Below are 22,831 nucleotides of genomic sequence, written 5' to 3'. Positions count from 1 at the left end.
AATAAATGAAACAATCACGGGTATTCACGCTTTATCATTACAAAAGCAAAAATAAGGATAAAAGTTAAATTAATTGAATGGAAGTGCATCACGGTAAAGACACATTTAAAAGATAAAACAGTCGAGAGAGATAGATTTAAAATAAATTCAAAATAGCAAATTGAAAAATGCGTAAGCAATAAAGAGATATTCTAATTTAAAACGACAGAGAAAAATGGATTATAAATTTTGCTAATTTTGAATGTAAAATATATTTTTTAATAAAATATATAATGTATCAAATAAAGATATGAAAGAGAAAATCTAGAATATTTTGATTTAATATCAAGTGCATTTCATGAAATATGAAGAAGATGTAGAAGATAAGAATCAGCAAAGCTTTCTTCATTATGATAATCCAAGAGAAATGAATTAACTAATCTATAATAACTAATAGTATTAATTAAATAATAACAAGTAACATTAACTTTTTTTCAGAAAAGGGAAAGCCACTATCGTGACGTTGAAACAGTGATATATTTTCAAGCAAGAAACACAATGAAATGTAACAAATCACACTCGAAGAAGAGTTGTAAAATTTTAAAAATAGACTACTGTTTTCTAAAGGTTAATTCGCTAATTAATATTAAAATAATTGTAGACCTACGAACCTTTACAAATAGCATTTTACGTAATTCCATTCAGTGTCAATCAGTCTCCGAAAATAGTCCTTGGAAAATTCGGTAACTATCTGTACTCCGGCTATCAAACGTCAAATTTCTAATCCAAACTAGTTAGCACAAAAATAGCCTTGCCGCATGACGAAGCGCCGACAGCTGCGCTAATCCCACGATCGCGAAACATCGCGTATCACGCCGTTACGATCGAACGCGCCAAAATACGATTTTTCGCGGCCTTCGCGGGGACGAGAGATCGCGGCTAGCCGCAGGTGCCATTCGTGAGTTTCGCACAGCTGATTCCCGCGCGCGGCCGAACCGCCAGCTGAGAGCAAGGTCAAGTCAAGGTCAACCGTGGAAAACGAACCGTGGCGCGAAAGAGAGAACACGCGTCTGAATCCCGGGCGCGCGATTTCCCGGCAGAATCGACGCGGCGCGAAGTATATCCGCGCGCTGTCGCAGGGACACGCTTTAATAACAACGCATTGTTAACAACAGCCCGACAATAGTTTCTTTTGATAATACGAACCGCATGGCATGGCGTGGCGCGCCGCCGCTGCCGCCGCCGCCGGGCCTGTGTGTATGCGCCGTCCATTATCGTGGCAGTTCAATGAAATCTTTAAACGACCGTCTCTCTTTATTCCGCCTGTATCAGTTGTTTGCCCGATGCTGTTTGCGCCGTTGTCGTTGCAACGGCTTTTGTCTGGCTGATGCGTGCATTTTTTTTTTTTACTCTTTACTGAGCGACAATACCTCCCGTCGAATTTGCATAAACGTGTCTCTTGACGTGCGACATGGAAGTTGCCGTTAAACAGGACATATTGAGGTTTCATGCAGTATTAACCTTCCTCTACGTTTTACCGCGAGCTTTTCAATGGAGATTATATTTATTGAAGAGTAAGATTATGTAGCAATATACGTAAAGTGTTTAATAAAATTAATTTGCGTCAGATAAGGTGCAAGATAATGAATCAAGCTTGAAGACGCAGACATCCATTATATTTAATGTCTCGTAACTTCTTGCGCATTATCGCTAATAGTTAATAACATATACATTATTCTTACAAGTAATTACATACAGTTCTCTTAATTCAGAAGTGACACAATTTGAAAAATTGCAATTTTCAGAAAACTATTTCTCAACTTGACAGAAAATTATTGACTAATCAAATCATATCCGTGAAAAGAATATATTCTTAAATATATAATCAAACGTCACATTTGTCACTTTCGTTGCATAATCTTCACAAACTCCCTTTAATTCTTTTTAAGTTGTGACGGTTTTAATTAATATTCTATAAAGTTATATTATAAGAAATTCGGAATAATTCATCAACACTTTATATTTATTTTGTGATCAGCTAAAATGATTAAATTCGAAATAAAACAATTTCTTCTTCAAACTTCGATCATCTAAACTGTTTCAACTCTAAACTGTTTTCTCTCTTTTTTTATTTACAAAAACGATTTAAAATGTGTCATTCTTGTAGAAAATATTATGATCTCTTTGAAAACCTTAAGAACGACACATGTGCTATTTACCGAACAAACACAAGTCAAATTAATTTACTTTTAATAATTGATAAAATAATCTTTACTTAATCTTTACATATTCACGATAATAATTCGAAAATCACATTTTGTGAGTTGTGACACTTCCGAAGGAAGGGTAAGATATTAACATTTCTTTTAACAAATAAAAGATTCGATCTTTTAATTTGTTACGTCCACCTACAACGCGTAATAATACACGCAGGAATACAAAGTAAGATAGACATGAAAGCGTAAGTCTGATGTGTCGTCGACGTTTTTAAATTTTATTACTGTCATTAGTAACAACGTAGAACGTTATATGGCAACTAACAGCAACGTATACCTCCGTTCTCAGCAAACAATTCAAGATGGTAATTTAGCAAATTTGTTACACTGGTAAATGCACTTGCAGCTGACGCAGTATTGCAGAAAGATGCAAAATGCCGACATGTTGCAGCAATTGCGGCATTGAAGAAAGTTTTTGCGGTCGTTCAACGATTATAATGTCTTGTGTGCGTCAATGGCTTACTCGAATATCTTCATGTCATCTTTCATTCCTATTCGCGCGTTTAAATTTATCCTTATAACTTTATTACCTTCTTGCAATCTTGGCATTGCATACAGCTATTTTCCGTTTATAGTACTTTTGCTTAAAGCCATTATTGTGATGTACATTATTACGTATAATTTTACAATATATTTCTTGACATACATTCGATATTGACCAAAGATGATAATTGTTTCATTACATGGAAAGAATGGTTTTGAGATATCGATAAATTTAGATAAATACAGCTAAAATAACTTTGTTGACTGCCTCCCCTCCCCCCCATCAAAATAATTAAATTTGAACAATGATGAATAATTCTGTAAAAAGTTTTGATATTCTAATTCGGGCAACTAGCTTGAGTATCCTATAATTATTTCAATAGTCTAACAAAATTCCATAACTATTTTCTTAGATATCACATTGAATGATAAAATTTTTTTTTCTGTTACATTCGCAACAGTTGGTTCAAAATATTCTATCAGAATTTTTTATGTCAATAATTATATAAGTTGATCTCATAAAAAGGAAATAATTAAAAAAATTCAAGCTTTGCGAGTACAATATTTACAATGTTCATTAACGAGCTATATCAGTGAGTGACGAAATATTAAAAGGTAATTTTACTTATTTATTTAAGATATACAATATTATACAACTTAATTTCTTCAAGTAAATTAAAGAATTTATAGTAGAAAAAAAATGAAAATTTAATTAGTTAAGAGAGTAGCTAAAAAATTATTATATAAGTTAAAGAATTCAAAAACAATCTTTAATTCCACAGATTGCACATACGATTTTTAGAATTCCAACAAGGTTACGAATCTAATGTTACGGTAAAATAATGTGCTTTGATGCATCGATTATAAAATACGCGAAGAGCAAGACACAGATCTTCTTCAGTGAACGGTGCAACATAATTTCAACAGGAAACAAATTCCTACATTTCATGTATTGTGAGCTAATGCTTGATACTTATCGAGGTAAGAAAGTAATGAAGTTTAACGGGAACCAGCAAGATGAACGCGTACGAAACGCTCCGTATGTATGATGGAAGCAATTTTATTTTGCATGCGAATGGGCCCAATCATTCCGCAATCCAGCTAATTCAAGAAATAATTGCGAGAAACGACGGCAATTCCTCAACTCCGTGACAGAGTTTTGAATGCACGGCGCAGTCTCGCGGTTTTCCCCGTTATTCGCTTCACCTTACTTATAGTTGACGCACAGCTTGGTTATAAATAACCATCTGTTTACTCGCTGCTACTCGCAAACACTTTTTAATGCATCCTACTCCCCGCGAAGGTTTAAAAGTACAGACTGAGCAACGTATGTATGAGGTAGCATGACAATGCAAGGTTGAAAAAGCGGGGAAAACCCGCTCTAGTTCATTCAAGTATCAGAAGTTCATTGAAAATATTATTTCTGTGCATTATTCGAAGTTATTACTCGAAAATTAATAGAAAAAGTTTAGTATACTTTTATTTGTTACACAACAGGCACAATTTATTATATTTAATTTAATTTTCATAGTACAGAAAATTCCACGTTATTATTCCAAGACATGATATTATCCTAAGGCAATACGAACTCCGCCGTAAAAAATTACATGACGCGTGGCTATAAACAAAATAAGATTAACTTCTTATCTTCAGCTATAAAACGATCGTAACGTTGGAGTAACTAATGGAAACCCACTTTAAATAATCTTAGTCTTCTGTTAACACCGGGGAATCATACGTTTGAACACTTTACCTGCGTTTGTTTATTTGAAAATTATTATCGGCGCTGTCGTTTTAATACTTATCGTCTAAAGTATCTTTATGGCAATTCTGACTTTACGCGCGTCATTACGAGACGCAATAAGTTTTCTACATAGTTAACGACAATTTAATATGAAATTTTAATAATCTGTAATAATAAATCAACTAAAAAATTGTTTTTTTTTTAATTTTACTTGAAATATAATTTATTCTCAATATTTATTTTAATATTATATATATTATTTTATTATATAATTTTATTATATAATTATATATAATTTAAATATAAGCAAACTTGTCTTGTTAGATAAATTACTATAGGAGCAGTAAAGTGTTTATTTTACATCGATTTTCAGTAATTGAAACAACAGCAGAACAAAAAATCCGTATATTCATTAGAGATAATTATGCAATTAATCATAAGCGTGACAATATAATTCGCGAAGATGGATACTTTGCTTTTCCTTCCCTAATATTTATTATTTAGCGCTAATGTGTTAATCCGTTTGAATCATTCCCAACGAACAATAACTGTCTTTCACAAAGATTGATCACGATTGAAAAGTAACAGTTTTAATTTGACGTTTGAATGTTTGACCCTGTGTATGGACGTTGGTACAATAAATAATTACGAACAATTTGCGGGCTCCGCGTTTCCAGACAAAACTGCAGGCACGAATTTCACCGATTAATCGTCTGGCACGAATCGTTAAACTGTTCAGATTCGATCAACGAGATCAAATCGACGACCGATCCAATTAAACGTTTTCTCCTATTGCGCTTGAATCGAATTCTTGCCGGAGATCGATCCGGCTGACGCGGCGAGATCGATAGTTAAAACGTTATTAAACAGCCCCGCAATAGTTTATTAAACATCAATATAACGTGAAGAAGGGCAGGTGTGCGCGAGTTTTCGAATCTTTTAATGCCACAATAAGCGTAGCTTATATACCGTCCGCTGTATAAATCTATTGTATAATGACGCTTGTCTACGTGGTATTCCAATTCTTTCAATTTTTCCTTTGTTTCCTCGTATTAAATATTTTTTTCCTTACTCGTTATTTTTTCTTACTCGACGTGCTCGAATTAAAAACGTAGTCGGAACTATTATAATTTATTTACACCGATTTTATTACTCATTCTACTAATATTGATGAAGTCTACAGAGTTGTTACGGTCAATTATTTTAGTCTAAAGAAAATGCTCGAGGAGAAAAACAATTCATTTATTGTAAAGTACTTGTTTGCAATCACTTTGTTCTACTTCAAATTAACTGCTCTTGACTACGTAAAACTATAATTGCTATACATTATCCAATTATATAATCGATTTTCACTGTCACAACTAACATTAGGCTTAATTTAACTTACGCAATAATTTCTATGCAAAAAATTCTTCGCTCAATGCAAAGATTTCACAATCGCGTTCAACCTTTGACTCATGTGTTAACTTAAACGTATATTTTCTTATAGAAGAGACAAGGAAATAATGATTGAAGACTTTTAAAGGAGGTTCTTTCCGAACCAACCAATTAAACGTTTCTTCTACTCTCGAATGAAATTGTCGACAACGTCCATCGAACTTCAATTGATTAAACTGTCATACATTGTGCACGTGCGTACGCACATGTTCCACGTGTTGCTGCATTCTAGTTTCCATACACGGCGCGAGAACACGGAATACGTCTATTCTAGTACCGCTAAAAGTATAATCATAGTAAATGACTCTTCTAAGATTGTGACGTAATATTTTAATTAACACAATTATTAGTTTAGAAATAATAATAATGATTATTTGTTAACTCAGAAGAACTTTTCGTCAAATCTTACCATGATCGTATTAATAATACAATAATGCATGAATAAATACGCGAATCGCAACTTTAAATATCAGAATTTTAGGAGCAATGAATTTAAGAAACCTCGAAACAAAATTTTCAATTTTAACTTCTTTAGCAAATAAATAAATAATTACAAGATTCAGCGCAATGCAATCTGACATGTTTCACGAGATTATATAAAAAAATTCAAAGAATTAAGTTTATATTAATTTGCTTGAGTTATAAAAAAAAGAGCGAGCTATCATATTATCGACCTCTATCGCTTTTGCGATTGCTCCTAAGAAACAAATAGCTGAGTTGCATTAGTCAGATTCTCAGTTCTTATCTGAGAATAATATTTCTGTTCCATTCGACACTTTCTTCCCGTGCTCTAGTTTAGACGGTGCAACGTGACACGATACCGGAGGTTCGCACGAATCGGACGGTTCGAATTGGCAGACGAATAGGCGATGGTCAAAGACTGCCTCTGGGCAGATAATTAATTGGCCGCTCTTAAATTTGGAATACCCGGAAAGGTGTTTGCAGGATCGACGATTTATGAGCGCAACGTAGTCATGATAATGAGTGGGTAATGGACGTGCCGAGCAGTTTTCTTAAAAGGCGCTCGCGCGAGCGAGCAATTAGAGAACGTGTGCGTATATAGCGTCTCATAAATCTTAATAAAAGCCGCGGGTAACGATTGTTCACTCACACGACTTGCTGCAAGAAGATAATGATTCATGCAAGTGGCCGCCAATATGCGCGAATAATTCCTCCGTTAGGTTACTTCGTCACGTTAACAGCGATTTCCATTTTCTCGACATTTTGTCGTCGCCGGAACAATCCCGGGACGTTCCCAGAAACTGTCGTTTCTGATTTCCTCGTGCCATAATAATTGTCGATAACAAAATTACGGATGCCACACACTACACAATGTGCGTTCGATACGTATCGTAAATTTCGGAACGATTACATTCAACTATAAAGTACTTGACGTAAAAGAGCAAGGTTCGTGAAATCATGGCCTTTATATGTTTTATTGACATTTAAACCGGAAGCAAATACTACGTTTTTCTGCTTGTAGCGGTTACACTGTGAACCGCTTTAGATAACTTATCAATTATCTTGGCCCGTAAGGAGATATTAAATTACATTGTAGCATTTTCAGTATATAAGAAGAATATCACAGCACTGATTATCATAAACAAAAGTCATAGCGTGATAAATAATATTTCAATTTTTTTTTCTAAATGTAATTAACCAAAAACTTTATTAAAAAATTTACAATACGCTATTTTTAATATATTTGCCCAGTAATAATCACGATTTAAAATGAAACGATTCGTAAAATTTTTTGGCAAAATGTATCACGCGCAAAATTTCATGCTGTGGCAACATTCGTCAACAAAATCGATCGATCAAAACATGTAAGCTGATCATAACCTTTTGGCATTAACTACCATTAGCAGGCTATTCGGCAACATGTGTGTACGTAACAAGAGAAATTACCTTTAGCATCAACAATAGTTAATATTCGGTCAGTCAGCACTGAATTTCTCAATTCAAAACGTCAGCGTTAATATTAACGTTCTAAGCGAGATCTACAAGAGCGTGTAATTAATAGTAATTATCAGAGTTAATATATGTATACACATATACAGGGTGCGTCACCAAAATCTGGACAAATCTCAATTTAAATTTTCCACCTATATTGTACCTCCGCCAGAGGTTGTTGTTGGAGTCCGAGAAAGCCTGATGCTTCTAGTAAATATATTCTCAAAATGGCCGCGATGTTGAAACCAAGTGCGGAGTATAATCGAAGAGCCGTGATTATCGAAGGTCTTCGCGCTGGGTGCTCAGCAACGGAAATAATTCGGTTCTTTCGATACCCGAGATCAACCGTTTATGACAAAATATACGACTTTAGAACAATCTAATGAAGATTCCAGTATGCCAGCGAGGAAGAATCACTTGAAAGAACGCATCGCGAAGATCCCCGCAGTCGTTGAAAAAGTTCAAACGCTGATTTCGGATGACCCAGAGCAATCGTTGCGAAAATTAGCATCGATTGTTGGTGTAAGCGAACCAAAAATGCGTCGAATTGTCGAGAAGGACTTTCGATACTTTCGTACACATAAAGATATGAAAGATGCTCTTTGAGGCTGCCAGGCAAAGAGTTATTTACTTCGGCTCCCATTCTAGTCTCCCAACAGTCCAGATTTAAATCTCCTTGGACTACTACGTATGGAGCGTAGTTGAAAGGATCACAAACAAATCTCAGCATCCCAATGTGACGTCATTAAGGATCGCTATTGAGGCAGCATTCATCGGCATGGACAGCGCTACATTACAGCATGCGAACGCTTCAGATCGAGACTAGAGGCTCATTCAAGCTAATGGGGGATGTATCGAATAATTGTCGAATGATCCCTCTACAGGGATCCCCCGAATGTAAAAGGATTTTTTGTAATTTTTAATTTTTCATTAAAAACATTTTGTTTAAAGAAATTGTTCGATTTGTTCGGATTTTGGTGACGCACCCTATATACTGACGTCTACTAGATTTTTCGAATAATGAATTGTAACTAGCCGAATCATCGAAATGATGATTTGTATAAAATACACTTACCGATTTAACTGAAACGTATTTCCGCCGGAAAGTCTGCATCTCTCAGAGAACTCTTGTGGAAATGTATTCCTCGTCACTATGCAATCACTCTTCCCGCACACAAACGACGAGTAACGCAACAACGCGTTACTGACGCACTGACTAAATAATTGTAAATTTATCTATTGCTCGTTAGCGAATCCTTCCCTCTTCACGTTATTACGCACTTCGTTAACATGTTGCGATTTTCGTTATTCAACAATTTTGTGTTACAACAATATTACAGCCTAAAGATTAATATCCGCTCGTATCAAAAATTATGTCCAGTAATTCAATGATTTCTCATAGATTGAAAAGCTGTAAGATGATGATTACAAATTTTTTACAACTTATTAGTTTAAAATTTGTTTCAATGACTAATGATTTGACATTAGAATCATTTTTCTTATTATTTAAAATCAGTTAAAATAACTATTGGCGTAAAAAGATTGCATCAGGTATAAGTGCGTATTATATAAACGAGCAAAATGCTAGTTAACAGGAACTAAACGTATATCGAGAAGAAATACTCTTTAAATCACTAAAGACGTCTGCTTTAAACTGGCCTACGATTACTCATTATTGCGCGTACATTCTGATGTAAACGAGTCATCACGGTTTACTTTTGACTGGAACAAATTGGTTGAAATATCTCACTTTTCGACGATATCCAATTGCATATGTTTTTTTTTTTATAACCTTGCTTGGATTACACTGTTGTCACAAAGTTGTTACCGCACTGACACTCATGCCATTATCTTCACAGAATGATTAATTAAGCAAACGAGTCATTAATTCATGCACATGATCTAATTAACAATACAACGAATTAACTGTTTCGACACGTCTGTGGCGCATGTTGATGTTTTCATCACGGCACCAAAAATTCACATGTGTGTATGGCGTTATAACAATATTTTATCAACAAGAGCACCGTTCTTCTTTCTTTCTCATTCTTCCTCTTCCCCCTCTCATTTTTCCTTTCTTTTTCACGACACTAACGAAACCGGCCGAAGCGAATCCGTCGCGCCGTGTCGCGCCGAACGGCTCCGATCCGGTCTCTCTATCTCTCTCTCTCTCTCTCTCTCTCTCTCTCTCTCTATCTCTCGCTTCCGAATTTCGGCGGGTTTTCGTATACCGCCGCCGCCGCCGCCGCCACCGCCGGCGCAGAGGCAGAGGCAGAGGCAGAGACAGAGGCAGAGGCCGCAGCCGTACGAAGGACCGCTACGAAGAACCCGGCGCAGGTACAATCGTATCGTCCGGCGGCTCCCCGCTCGCGGAGCGCGGCGCGCGCGATTTGATAAGTCGAACACGCGGAGAGACGCGATGCGTTTATACTCCGACTGGTCGCGTCGAAGCGGACGCGCACGGAAAACGGAGCGCGCAGCGACGAAGCGAACGTACACGAGCCTGCTTGCCTGTCTGCCTGGCTGCCTGACTCCTGCCTCCTGCCTGCCTGCCTGCCTGCCTCGTTCGGCGGCGAACAGCCCGCGGCCCCCACGTTGTTTGTCTCGCGAGTGGCCTGTTTACATGTTGACTCTCTGTTTACGCGTTTTCCGCCCCCTCCCGAGCCGCGCTGGTCCGCGGCTCCCTTCCCTCTTGCGGCCTGGCACCGCACAGTTCCCTCTCCTCATCCTATCATTCTCCTTCTTCGTCAGTGTCATTGACGGTCTTGCTCCTCTCTCTCTCTCTCTCTCTCTCACTCTCTCCTTTTCTGTCGCGACGCGAGTACTCGCGACGCCCAATAAAGCCCGTTCTACACTGCTGTGCTGATAAAATTATCGGTATATCGAAAAATGAGTGTAACTTAATGAGAAGTTGCACGCGATCTCCGTTTGAATCATTAATTAGATAATCTTCTGAGGTACGTGTCTTCAGAGACAAAGTTCTAGGACCGTACAATAATGACATGATGTCTAGAACCTTTTATCGCAATGTGTTGAGGCTTAAATTCCATCCGACGATAATATTTGATTTCAGACCGATTGAAAAGAAGTGACTAATGAAATTTATATTCTGTCTTCCACTATAGATTCTTTACTGTTGAAGAGCGGCATTATCTATAATTCTATGTCAGATTCTAAAGTAGTCATCATTTTTCTATCTTGTGACGCACAAAGTTGCAAGGAGTATTTTAATCTGTCTACTGAAAATATAACATGATATAAGTTTTATTCTTGAAACTTCCAAGTGATGATAATATAATATAAAAACTGATTTATCAATTCCGACCGTTCAGCATTTGTTGTTTATTTCGCGGAATATATCGGAATATATACAGAATGTCAGCCAATAGATATGACCTACATAGGCAAGGTTAGACGTAGTTAACTTCGCAAATAAAACAACTGCATTCGTTAATTTTTTTATGCCAAACTTATTAGTTGTTATTCTATCTCTCTAAGAATAATTTTCTTTGCTATGTACTTTACTCATTAATTATTCATTAATAATACATATAATGAAATTGAGCGAATGTCCGTAATTATTTCTACGTTTCACAACTTTTTATGTTATTTAGATATTTAGTATGTTCGCCGTTTACATTTCTATGGATACTGTGTACATGAATTATACATTACTTTGTATACTTACTACTGTATCTACGAAAATGTAACGGTGATTTGCAAAACACTTAAATATAATAATAAAGAACCGTGAAACATAAAAGTAATTACGAACAATACATGTTGCTTGTTTTATTAACGATTTTTATCCAGAAAGCTGATTCATTAAAAGTTATCTGTTTAAGAAGCCAAGTCGAATGCTTTCTCGAATATTCACTTAGGTTTGTATATCAATTTTAAGTTTTTGCAATTGAAATATTCATTTCATGCGTGTTTTTAATCAAGTGATATCGTAATACAAATGAAATAGTATTAATGAAGCAACGTCCCAATTGAAATATATATACGATGTGTGTATGTCACGAGCGCAAACGATGTCAAGATGCGTTATTGCAAAGTTTATAATTACTGGACGACAAGTAGATAAAGTCACAGTGCAGTCCTTTACAATAGTTATGGCAATTAACAAGTAGTTACGTACGTCGACCTCGCAGTGGTTACAGACTACGCGAGACAACTTCTATCGTGCGACTTCTTTTTGACAGACTTTCATACGCACAACAAAGCAAATAAATACATATGGAAAGAACGGTTTTGCTGAAGTATCTAAAAATTTAGCTAGATACAGATCTAAAAATAATTTTGTTAAATTATCAAAATATGTAGGACGTACAAATTGATCGCAAGATGGTCAAAAATTTTTACGTTAAAAACTTTTTCGTTATGCTTGAGATTTTCACGTAATTATTTTGATCCTGAACAAAATTATTTTTAAATCTTTGTTTAGCTGAATTCTTAGATACTTTAACAGAGTCGTTCTTTCTATGCATTATTGCTCATACAAACAGAATTTATTCCTTAATTTTACACAAAATAAAAAAAATTTAATTTTAAGAGTAGAGTATTGAGTTTGAGAAATTGAAGATTTTGCTAGCGTTCATTTTCATGCTCACTACAAAGTAGAAAGCATTGAATTGTTTAATGTAACAATTATTGCAATATAATTAATAAAAATTAAAACTGGAAATAAATAAAATATCATCTGATCATTTAATAAAAATATATGAGAAAAATATCTATTTTCAAATTATAAAATACATTTGTTATTCTAATCTTAAACTTAGGTTTGAATTATAAGCTTGTTTGTTACCAATTAAACATGCACATATGATTACTAAATAACATGTTTAACATATACATAAATTATACGTATTTTTTGTTTGTTTACTTTTACATACTTAATTTAAAAATAAAAAATTGTGCTTAAATTTAGTACATGTTTCAAGCAATACTAATTTACGTAATACAATCTTGCTCAATTATCCGATTTAATATCCGATTATTATATTTTTCTGTGTAATATAAGTGAATCGGTAAAATAATAATAACTCAATAATCAATACAAAATATAACACGATTCAATAATTGATCTGAATTATCTAAAATATTTGTTATCTAAGTTGATCTACCCTGTCTAACCAATAAAATATGCATTTTAGTCTTAGAAAATGCTTCTCACGTTCGACTAGCGATGGTTAAGTTTGCGTGATGAAAATAATTTCCTTCAAACTCATTGAGTGCTCATGGCTTGAAGGCTGAAGTCACTTGAAGCGACGCGGCGCGTGCCGATGCGTGCGCTTATATTATTATCAAGTTGACAACATATGAAACATGTTGTTTACATCTATGAGCCTAATGTGAGAGTTATCAATGATATTAATAGATCATCATCGGTATAAGAGAGGCGTCCATCGCGCTCGCCGGCATTTATTGAGATTGCAACAGCGGTAGAAATTATGCGAGTATTCATTAAAGCAGCGCATGACGAAAGAGTCGTTTAACATACGCAAATTGCCAATATTCTAATTGTTTACGGCTATACTGTTTATGTAATACGTTTGCGTGATTTCTATTGATGCGATAAGATTCGGGATCGTTGTTGTGTGTGCAGATAAGTCCTTGATATCAGCGAAATATATCTCGGTGTTTTCGGTCAAGGAAAGTAAGACAAGACAATCAGAAAATCTTTTTATATCAATAAATAAAGTTTCTTTTTAAAGTCGTATTCGGAAAAGTAAAAATCGTAAAACAATAATTGACCGGTTGAGATCTTCATGGACAGTGATTGTAATTAGAAATATGTAAGACGATCTATCATTTATTATCGAAGCAAAATGAGCGATATAATATGAAACGGTCTAATAAAATTAATTATCCAACGTCCCAAGATCGTTAAAATGATCGTCATTAAGTGGAGCGTAACTTTTCTGTTTCAAACAATTATTTTAATTTTTACGATTCGCGCTCTGTTTAGTTCGACAATATTAATTTTTTTTTAATTATAATTATTATTTTTATCTCACAAATATAATATATTATTTATTTTTACATTTTGTTAATCATTTCCGCATCATTTTGTACAGAATAGAACATTATTATAAGAACATTATTATAAGAATATTATTTTGCATATTTTATCTCCCGTAATATTCACCGTTTATTAGTGTCACATATCATCTAGAAATGAATTAATATGGTATATGTAATATTTAACACATTAAAATGATTTAATGTCAAATTAATCAATATTAACTTTGTGCGACAATCCTAAAAAAAAAATTAAGTGTCAGGCATGGCATTCTTCCGATATTTTTATATAAATATCTAATATATTATATAATCTCAATTTCTAATATATTATGAATATTACATTCATAAAAACTGAGATTTAGACTAACTTGTTGCTAACAATGATTAAAATTTGCACGCAGCGATCGCAATTGCGTACAACGTTCTCATTTAACTTCCAGCCGTTTGTTTGATTGCGAACGGAAAACGGTCGATCGACGATGCTGATGAGGCGCAGAATTCGCTGTAAAGCGGACTTTAACCTCCTCCCACGAATCGCCATGGTCCGCTGCCTTCGTCGGTCTCACTCACTCACGTTTTCTGCGTTCGCCGAGTGTGACAGTGCCGTATGAATGCCCTGCCTTCCCTCTTTACACCTCGCGCCGCAACTTCTTACTGTCTGCTTGGCAGTGATAGACTCGCGCGGATGACGCCTCTTCAGCGTCTTCAGCTCTCGCAATTCTTCAAACAATACTCAGAGAGTGCGGATTGATCTGTCGTAATTATTATGATTCATCCAATGGACTGCGACACAATCTTTAATCGAAACTGACGTGATCATACGACAAGGTGCTTCTCCAAGTGACTTTTGCAATACGATAAATTGTATTATCAACTCAATAACGATCCAATGTTAAAAAAGTTAAACTAAGAACCCAATATCCTCGACCGTTTTATATATAGATATCTTTTATACATTTATGATAAATGTTAATTAGTTGTCAAAGCAACTAATTGCTAAACACAAATCTAGACGAATGAATGCAAACTACACACAACATTATCGTATATGTTTTATACAGCTGAATATATACACTATATAGATACTTTCTAACATTCCTTTTACTTGAACGCAAGAAGTAGTAATCGGACAAATTGCATCATCCGGGTGTGGTACCAACCTGTCACTATACTGTTATAATTCCGAAATGATAATTCTCTCCTCGCGCGGGATCAACCTGAATATCATCTTATAATTCTTCATCTCGTTCACCAAACGGCAGCGTCATCGGAATAGCATGGCTGTTCGAACATATGAATCGTGATGAACCTACGCACACAGACTGTACACATTTGCCTTGCCCTCGTCGTCACTTTTTGCCCCACCATCGGCGGGATGTCTCATCCATAGCGGCGAGAAGTCGTTTGATGCTTCTGTCTACATGGTTTATTTACTTGATCTCATGTTAACGCACGTTTTCCTTGATGTTTCGCGGAAATGTCGCAACGCTTCCTCACGAATTAATGACAATCTGTATAAAAATGCATCGTCCGTAAAAAACGTTTGCTCGGATTTTTTTCCAGAAAAGCGCACAAGTCTTTTATCAGCGTATGAGTTCATCGCATGCTGTGAAATACGTGAGAAATCTTGTTATCAAAATTTTGTACTTTATACGAACATACATATTATCGCGATAGTAACATATGCGTAATAATGCCATTTTGTATATATTTTGTATTAGAAACTTTTGTATATATTTTGTATTCCTCTCCTCTCCTCCTTTCGCTCCTCTCCTGTCTTCATCTTATTAAAATTTTATATTAAATTTTTAACGTATTCGAGTGTCGATTTAATATAATGTAATTACGTTATTTAAATATTCCGTGAATTGATATTCAACATTTCTTAATGTCAAAATAAAAAAATTTATGAGTAAGTAAATAAGTAACGTAAAAATAAAATGTTTTAAAACATAAATTCTTAGATAAAAAAATAAAATATATCTTTTATGTACTTTTTACGTTAATTTTTTACGTAATATTAATTATTTAGTTATTTTCTAATATATTCATCTTCTATTCAAATTCTTGTATTACATTAATACAAAAATTTAAGTCGTTTAAAACACGTTAAATTTAACACAAATTGTTTAACTATGTACGAACTATGTATCCGTTACGCAAATACGTACGATGTAATTATTTAATATTTAAAGCAAATGAAAAAAGTACTTACTTGTAATCAACGTTATGTAGATGAATATATCTCATAGTTATATCGCAGTAGCTGATATTGATTAAAAGTAAAATATCGTTACTGGAAGTATAAGAATAAGATGGAAGCGAAATTATGAAAGCACAAAGTTAATTAATGTCAAGCTGTTAATGTCTAAACTGTGGTAGAGTTTAAATAATTCAAAATGTGACCTTAATCTTAGCTTGCTTGGCAACTCTTATCCATTATAAAACGATAAAAGTTTTGATAAGTGTACATAAACGTTAATTAAATGTAAATAAAAAATAATATAATAAATTAAAGTTGTTTATTTAAAAAACTCATTAATGATTACATAACAATCACCTCGACACTTTTATATCAACAAAAAAAGATTTTAAAAAATCGCAAGAGATTAAAAATGAGAGAGAAGAAAAGGATCATAAAAGAAGAATAAAAAAAGAGGAGATTATTCTCCTTTGACCTTTTCGGCATAGTCTTTTACAAAGACTTATCATAGAAGACAAAATGTTAATGGACCAATATATACGCAATAATGGTAATTTCACATATCTCACGCTACGCGAAGTTATGTATGTACCCAAATTAACCCGATTACATAGTTACCGCATCGTGACGAGATATTTATCTTGCTAGCCGATCGGCACCGCCGCCGAGTCGCCGTAACGAAACTACAACCGCGCCGATCGATTCAGCCATTTATCAATTAATCTTATCGACGCGGCCATGCCGATGTGCCCCTAACGAATTCCCGCTTTAATCACGTACAGCGGGCTATACTTTCGTAACGGCGGGCCTCCTGCTCAACGTCTGCTCCGTTAATAGCGAGTTAATTGCATCAGGTACAGGGGAATCCCCTTTTCCGTCACTTCTCGCTCGCCGCCAAGGAAAGTACGGGTCGTTATCCTTGGAAAAGAATTACGTGATGATACACGTGGGAACTCACTGTCGCTCACCACGTGCTAATTTCGTTTCTAAACCACCGTTGTAATATATTACGTATCGTAACACTTGCCAAGAGTCGCAATAATCGCGATTTCTTTGAAAAAGTATATCTTATGATATTATTACGTTTTGTTCTTGTCATGCTCTTATTATTCAATTTGTTTAATAATGCGTTCTACAGCCTTGTACGATTAATCCTTAAGATACGAGATAATTTTCCGGTCTTTTACTACATAAGATGGATCATTCACATCCCAGTTTAATTTTTGTTATTTTTACAAAGCATAGAAAAATTATTAAATGATTTTTACATACATATATTTTAACATCTTTGGAAAGTGTTTATAAAGTTATGTATTTAAAAAAAGAAAAAAGACCTTTTATAACAAAGTGTTTCTAATATTTCAAAGAAAAAAAATGCGCAGAATAGGAATGACAATGTGTATCATCAATGTAAATAAATCAATGTACAGTATAATTATTCTTAATAAAAATGCAAAAGATACGATTGGATTATTCGTGTCTTTCGCATTTCTTTTCTTTGAAATACTATAGGAACACCTATTTAAATAATTATCTAATAAAGGAAGAATTATTGATATCGTATGTTGCTCTAAATTTTTTAGTATCGTATAAATAGTTTAGTTATTATTAACGAAATCCGTAACTACGATTAATTACAAAAATAAGATATAAACGGATGTCAAAATCAAATTTCAAAAAAAATATTTCTTTTTAATATAAAAGAGCTATATTTTAAATATTCTTTTTAGCAGTTTATGTAATGTAGATTTATATTATAAAGATTTAATTATTAAAGAATTAAGGAAAACATAGTAATATATATATAATTAGTAAATGAGTTATTGTAAATATTCTAAAAATAAAGATATTAAAAAAGATAATATAACAAAATACGAAAAATATTAGGTGTTGGAATTAATTCGTAGCGTTTTACAAGTGATGGGAAGTACTTTCATTAATGTATTTTTTAATGCTCATGTGAAATAAATAACATTCTTTCATTAAAAAACGCTACGAATTAATTCCAACACCTAATAATTTAATGTCCTATATACTTGGCTAAGAGCTTGTAAATTTAAAATAACTTCGGATTTTCGATTTCAAAATTCTGATTCGCGAAATAAAAAACAAACTATCGATCGTCTTTCATTTGTTCTCTTTAATCTAACAATAAGTGAGCTTACGACTCACATAATAATCTTAATTTACAAATATAGTCATATAAAGTTAGTATACTAAATAAATGCAATTAAATATATTCGACATATACGATAAAATCTATTCAATAAGTGATAGATTCTCTACGATTTTTGCTAAAAAAGATAAAATTAATCTACTCTATTTAAAAGCCTTTTAGAAGAGATCTTTTGTACTATCGACAACAGTTGACAACTTGTGATTCTCCTGTGAAACGCCGCGAATTACAATGCGTGACAGGTCGATATAGCAACCATCGAATCACTCTCACAGAAAGCGTGAAGGAGGGTGGTGGATGCGCACCCTGATAGTCCGTATATCGCATAATAACTACCCTTCGGACTTAGCCGTGGCCCGCGAAAGGATCGTCCTCTCCGAGCTAAATCGCCGCGTAAACGCCTCGGTATATGGATCGCCATGGATTTCGTTTCGGAATTGGCGCGAGCGAGTGAGACTCCGTAGATAAGGTAATCCTCGAAAACTCGCCGAGACTCCGAAAACACCCCCGCATACCTGCCGGTCGAAAGACTTCCGACTGGTTAAACCTCTCATAGTAGAGGAAACATAGCGCAACAAGGTTAACATTTTTCTTGACGAACATTAACATTTTTCATACGTTTTGTAACGTCATCCGCTAATTTAAAGAATTTATCAAATGAAAATTTAAACCATATTCTCTAATAATTTTTACATTAATTTTTGTACTATTTCTGTAATAATATAATTAAAAAAACTAAGTTACATTTTCATTTTTGTACTTATTAACGCATAAAATTAATTGCGCATTTATTTCAATAAAATTATGCAACAAACAAAACTATATTAATAAAAAAATCATTACATTTTATCATGTTGCATACAAGCATTTTGATTAAGCTATCCTCACACTATCGAGATACTCAAATCATCTTTACACAGTTCTGCCGCAATTGTGTAATGAAAAACTTTAAAACATCGATGAGAAATCGTTGGACGAACGGAAGGAAAAAGTCAGAACAAGAAAGAAAGGGTTATTATGCGGGAGGTTCAGCGGGATCTGCGGAGTCCGATTGATTGATCGACGCACCCCCGCGCAAAGTCAGATACCGAAAGCCCGAACTTTTCCCATTACCGTCAATATGCAGCCTAGACATTGGTTTAATGTTCCGAGCGCCAGGGCATCGGTGCCGCAGTAAAAGGGAACCGGTTAAATCGCGTCGACGACCTTTATTGCCGTCTTAAAGCAGTTAAGTTAATCCGCGCCATAGCGAGAACTACAGGGAGAGGCGGAGGTGCCGCGCCCGTGCGAATCGAATCGCCTTTTGGTGTATATCGCCTCCGAGACAAAAACATTAACATAAATCACGAGACGAAGGAGCGAGAGAAGGTGGAAGGAGAAATGAGACAGAAAGAGAAAAGAGAAGGACCGGCAATCCGGATCGGGGCGTTTATTCGATTCACTTTGTGCATCCCCTCGCGGCACCCTTAACGGTACCGATGAATTTCGTTCGTTGCCTTGGCAATTAGTGCCGCGAAAACTTACGGGTGATTCGTTTTCCGGAAAAGAAAGCAGGACGCGAAAGCGTGGGATTGTACCCACATGAGTATTGACCTCATTGAAGATAGAAGAATAGAAAGCTTTTTCGTAACTTAATTTTAGAACACTAAATGCGCGCTCTATATGCATTATATTTATTCTTAGTATATAGCATACACAATTTTACAAAATTTAAAAGAAATCATTATATATTTTTAATACATGCACTCTGTTATAAATTATTAATAGTATAGACAACCGATATCACAAAAAAATAATTAATAAAATGCGATTGACTTAAATATTTTTTTTTTAGAGACCTACAAAAGAGAAACAATTTTATCATTTTTCAAAAAAAAAAAAACAAAATTAAATTTGAACACAGAAGAAGATATATACAAATTGTAATACGAACAACAATATAGAAACAATGTGAAAATATCAGTTTATCAGAAAGATTTAACTATTCTTGAAGAGAATTGAAAAATTCTCTCGTTTTTCTATTTTTCTTTTATAAGCTCATCTATACTTGATTGTTTTTTAAAAACTTTCCGCGAAAAAATAATACATATTGCATATTGCGAATGAATAATTTTCTAGAGGTACAAGATACAGAGGGCGGAAAAAAAGCATATATGCGCGCACGAAGGTATCGATACAAGAAGAGATGGAAAGTTTTGCGTCGCGTGAGAGAATGCGTGCACACGCGTGAGTATGTGCAAAGGGGTGGAAAAGAAAAAAGGTGCCACTTAGCCCCACCCTCGCGGCCGTTTCCGATAAACGCACCTCGCGTTGCACGAGTGCCAACCCTCGACCTCAACTCTTTTGCTTTTAGCGGGAATTCGATGAATTGCCAGCCGCTACGGGCAATAAATAATGCATTTTGTGTTTGCCCCCGGTAAAAGGGTCCACCCTCAACGAACCCCACCCCCAACGTCCGCGCGCGGCGTGAACCTAAATTTTAGATCGACTTCAGTTGAAGGCGGCCGAGAGTGTGTTCTGAAGGTACGATTGGGAATTGATGCAATTCAAGGGACCCGTATTTGCTGCGGAATGACTCATTTGTTGCTTTCTTTATGATATCAATGCTATAAACTTCTAGCTTCTGTAGATTCGCAATTGGTTCATTTTTATGTGATAATATATGAGGTACCTCATTGACGGTGATATTATTACAATCTCAAATACTTTTAAAAAATAAAGAGACTTTTTTAAGTATAGAAATTCAATACGTCTTTAAATAAATTTTTACAGAAGATACCTTACTCGAATTATGAATCACCGCTAATCATCATATCGTGAATCTAATCCAATGTCGTTATGCTGCGATGGACACTCTCACGAAATGCTAATATCTAACAACAACTCTGATGTCTGATATTAATGGGCTTGTTTTCATTACAATATTTACGAAATACTTTTTACTCATAAAAAAGCTATGTAAGACATTCGAGAATAAAACCAAGGAAAAAAATTATAGAAACGAACTCTCGAGGATCAATGGTCTAACGAACGATATCGCTGAAGGTAACGAAACAATATAACAAAGAATAAAGAAAAACCTTCAAACTCAGATCGCTCCGAGATAAATTTCTGGACAATGCCGACGTTACGTAGGCTGGTGGACTTGTTACGGGTAACGGAAAACGGGCAGCAAAATAGCGCGCGCGGGAAGGAAACTGCAGGGTATAATGGTACCGCACAACATTATAAGGTATGCATTGTCTGTAATTTAGCGGGGCAGATCTGTGTTGCCAATTACGAACAACTATTATATAGACGCTCGTACATGAAGAACCAGCGTTTTATAAGGCGATCAGACTTATTGGTTCTGAATTATTCGTTCCACAAGAACGAATAATCGTTATATTCTTGTTGGCTTTCTCGAATAAATTCGAAGTAAACTCGCAACGATATACTATGATCCTTATCCAAAATATTCACATTGTTGTAATATAATAACAATATGTTATAAAATAATTATACATGAAATATAATAACACATTATACAAACTTTCATATAATAATTAATTCATCCGACTAAACATTTATGTGTTTAGTAATTTCTAATTTATTGCTAGTTTATCTCTGGCATCGTGCATAATTAATTTAACGAATAAATTCAAATACAAATATATGACGTGTCCATGAATAAAGATGACGATAGAAGATTGTAAATTCGTGATGAATTTTTAATTTATTCTCAATCCTTATCTATCTGGCAACGTTGAAGGCAAAATAACGACGGGAGAACAGAATTGGCAACTTATCACGGCAATAATTAATGCGCGAGACCAAACTTTCGAAACTTCTTTTACTTAGCACAAACACAAATTGCTGATTTAATGGATTATTAATCGACAATCCCCGCCACTTGCCGGACCTGATTTCTTAAGACCAAGATTTTCCATATCGGCGTAAATATAGGAAATTTGATATCGAATAAAACGAGAAATCGCTCAGTTCTAAATTGATAAAAGAAATGTGTGCCATTAATTGAAATCAATCAGAAATATATGTTCGAATTTATATTTAAAAGGGAAGACTAAGATTCGTATTTATAGTCGTTATACAGTATAAATCTCGTATTAAAAAGCTAATCGGGCGAGATACCCAGAATAAAGTTTTATATCTTGAGTCACAGACGGTTTAATAGCCACATTTTGATTAAAGATCAACCGAGTGTACTCGATTGGATAATTGAAAAGCAGAACAATTAATCTCCAATGTGAAATCTCACATTATCGTTAAAATATAGTTTAAATATTGCAAAACTTCGTAATATTATACAAACGAGATACTACTTATTTAAACTCATGATATTAAATATTTTTACTTCAAGTAAAGTCTTATCTATAATGTATTATCAATAATGACAATATGACTTTACTTCATTATTTATCAATATTCTTACATTTTTAATATATTAGTATATTATACGTATATTATATGACTATAACTTTTCTACAGATTTATCACTTTAATAAAAAAAAAATTCTAATATACAATGATGAAGTAATTAAATGAAAACT

At 34.4% G+C, this 22,831-nt stretch overlaps 1 protein-coding gene across 17 annotated transcripts in view; it reads right to left on the bottom strand.

The window, feature by feature from the left end:
- FoxP (forkhead box transcription factor P) overlaps nucleotides 1-22,831 on the bottom strand; it is a 308,217-nt gene that overhangs the window by 252,297 nt on the left and 33,089 nt on the right. For 2 of the 17 annotated variants that reach the window (XM_087406498.1, XM_087406502.1), the window contains exon 1: nucleotides 8,948-16,411. The exons of 2 other annotated variants lie outside the window; for them this stretch is intronic. In XM_087406498.1, the coding sequence (XP_087262624.1) occupies nucleotides 8,948-8,986 (39 nt within the window). In that variant the 5' untranslated portion in view covers nucleotides 8,987-16,411. Of the gene's footprint in view, nucleotides 1-8,947; nucleotides 18,034-22,831 lie in introns of those variants that run through there. 13 more of the 17 variants (XM_087406493.1, XM_087406497.1, XM_087406496.1 and 10 more) reach the window with 13 other exon arrangements.

This window comes from Acromyrmex echinatior, chromosome 5 (genome assembly GCF_024713525.1).
Source record: "Acromyrmex echinatior isolate Ae372 chromosome 5, ASM2471352v2, whole genome shotgun sequence".
NCBI lineage: Eukaryota > Metazoa > Arthropoda > Insecta > Hymenoptera > Formicidae > Acromyrmex > Acromyrmex echinatior.
This window is presented reverse-complemented; position numbering and strand designations above follow the sequence as displayed.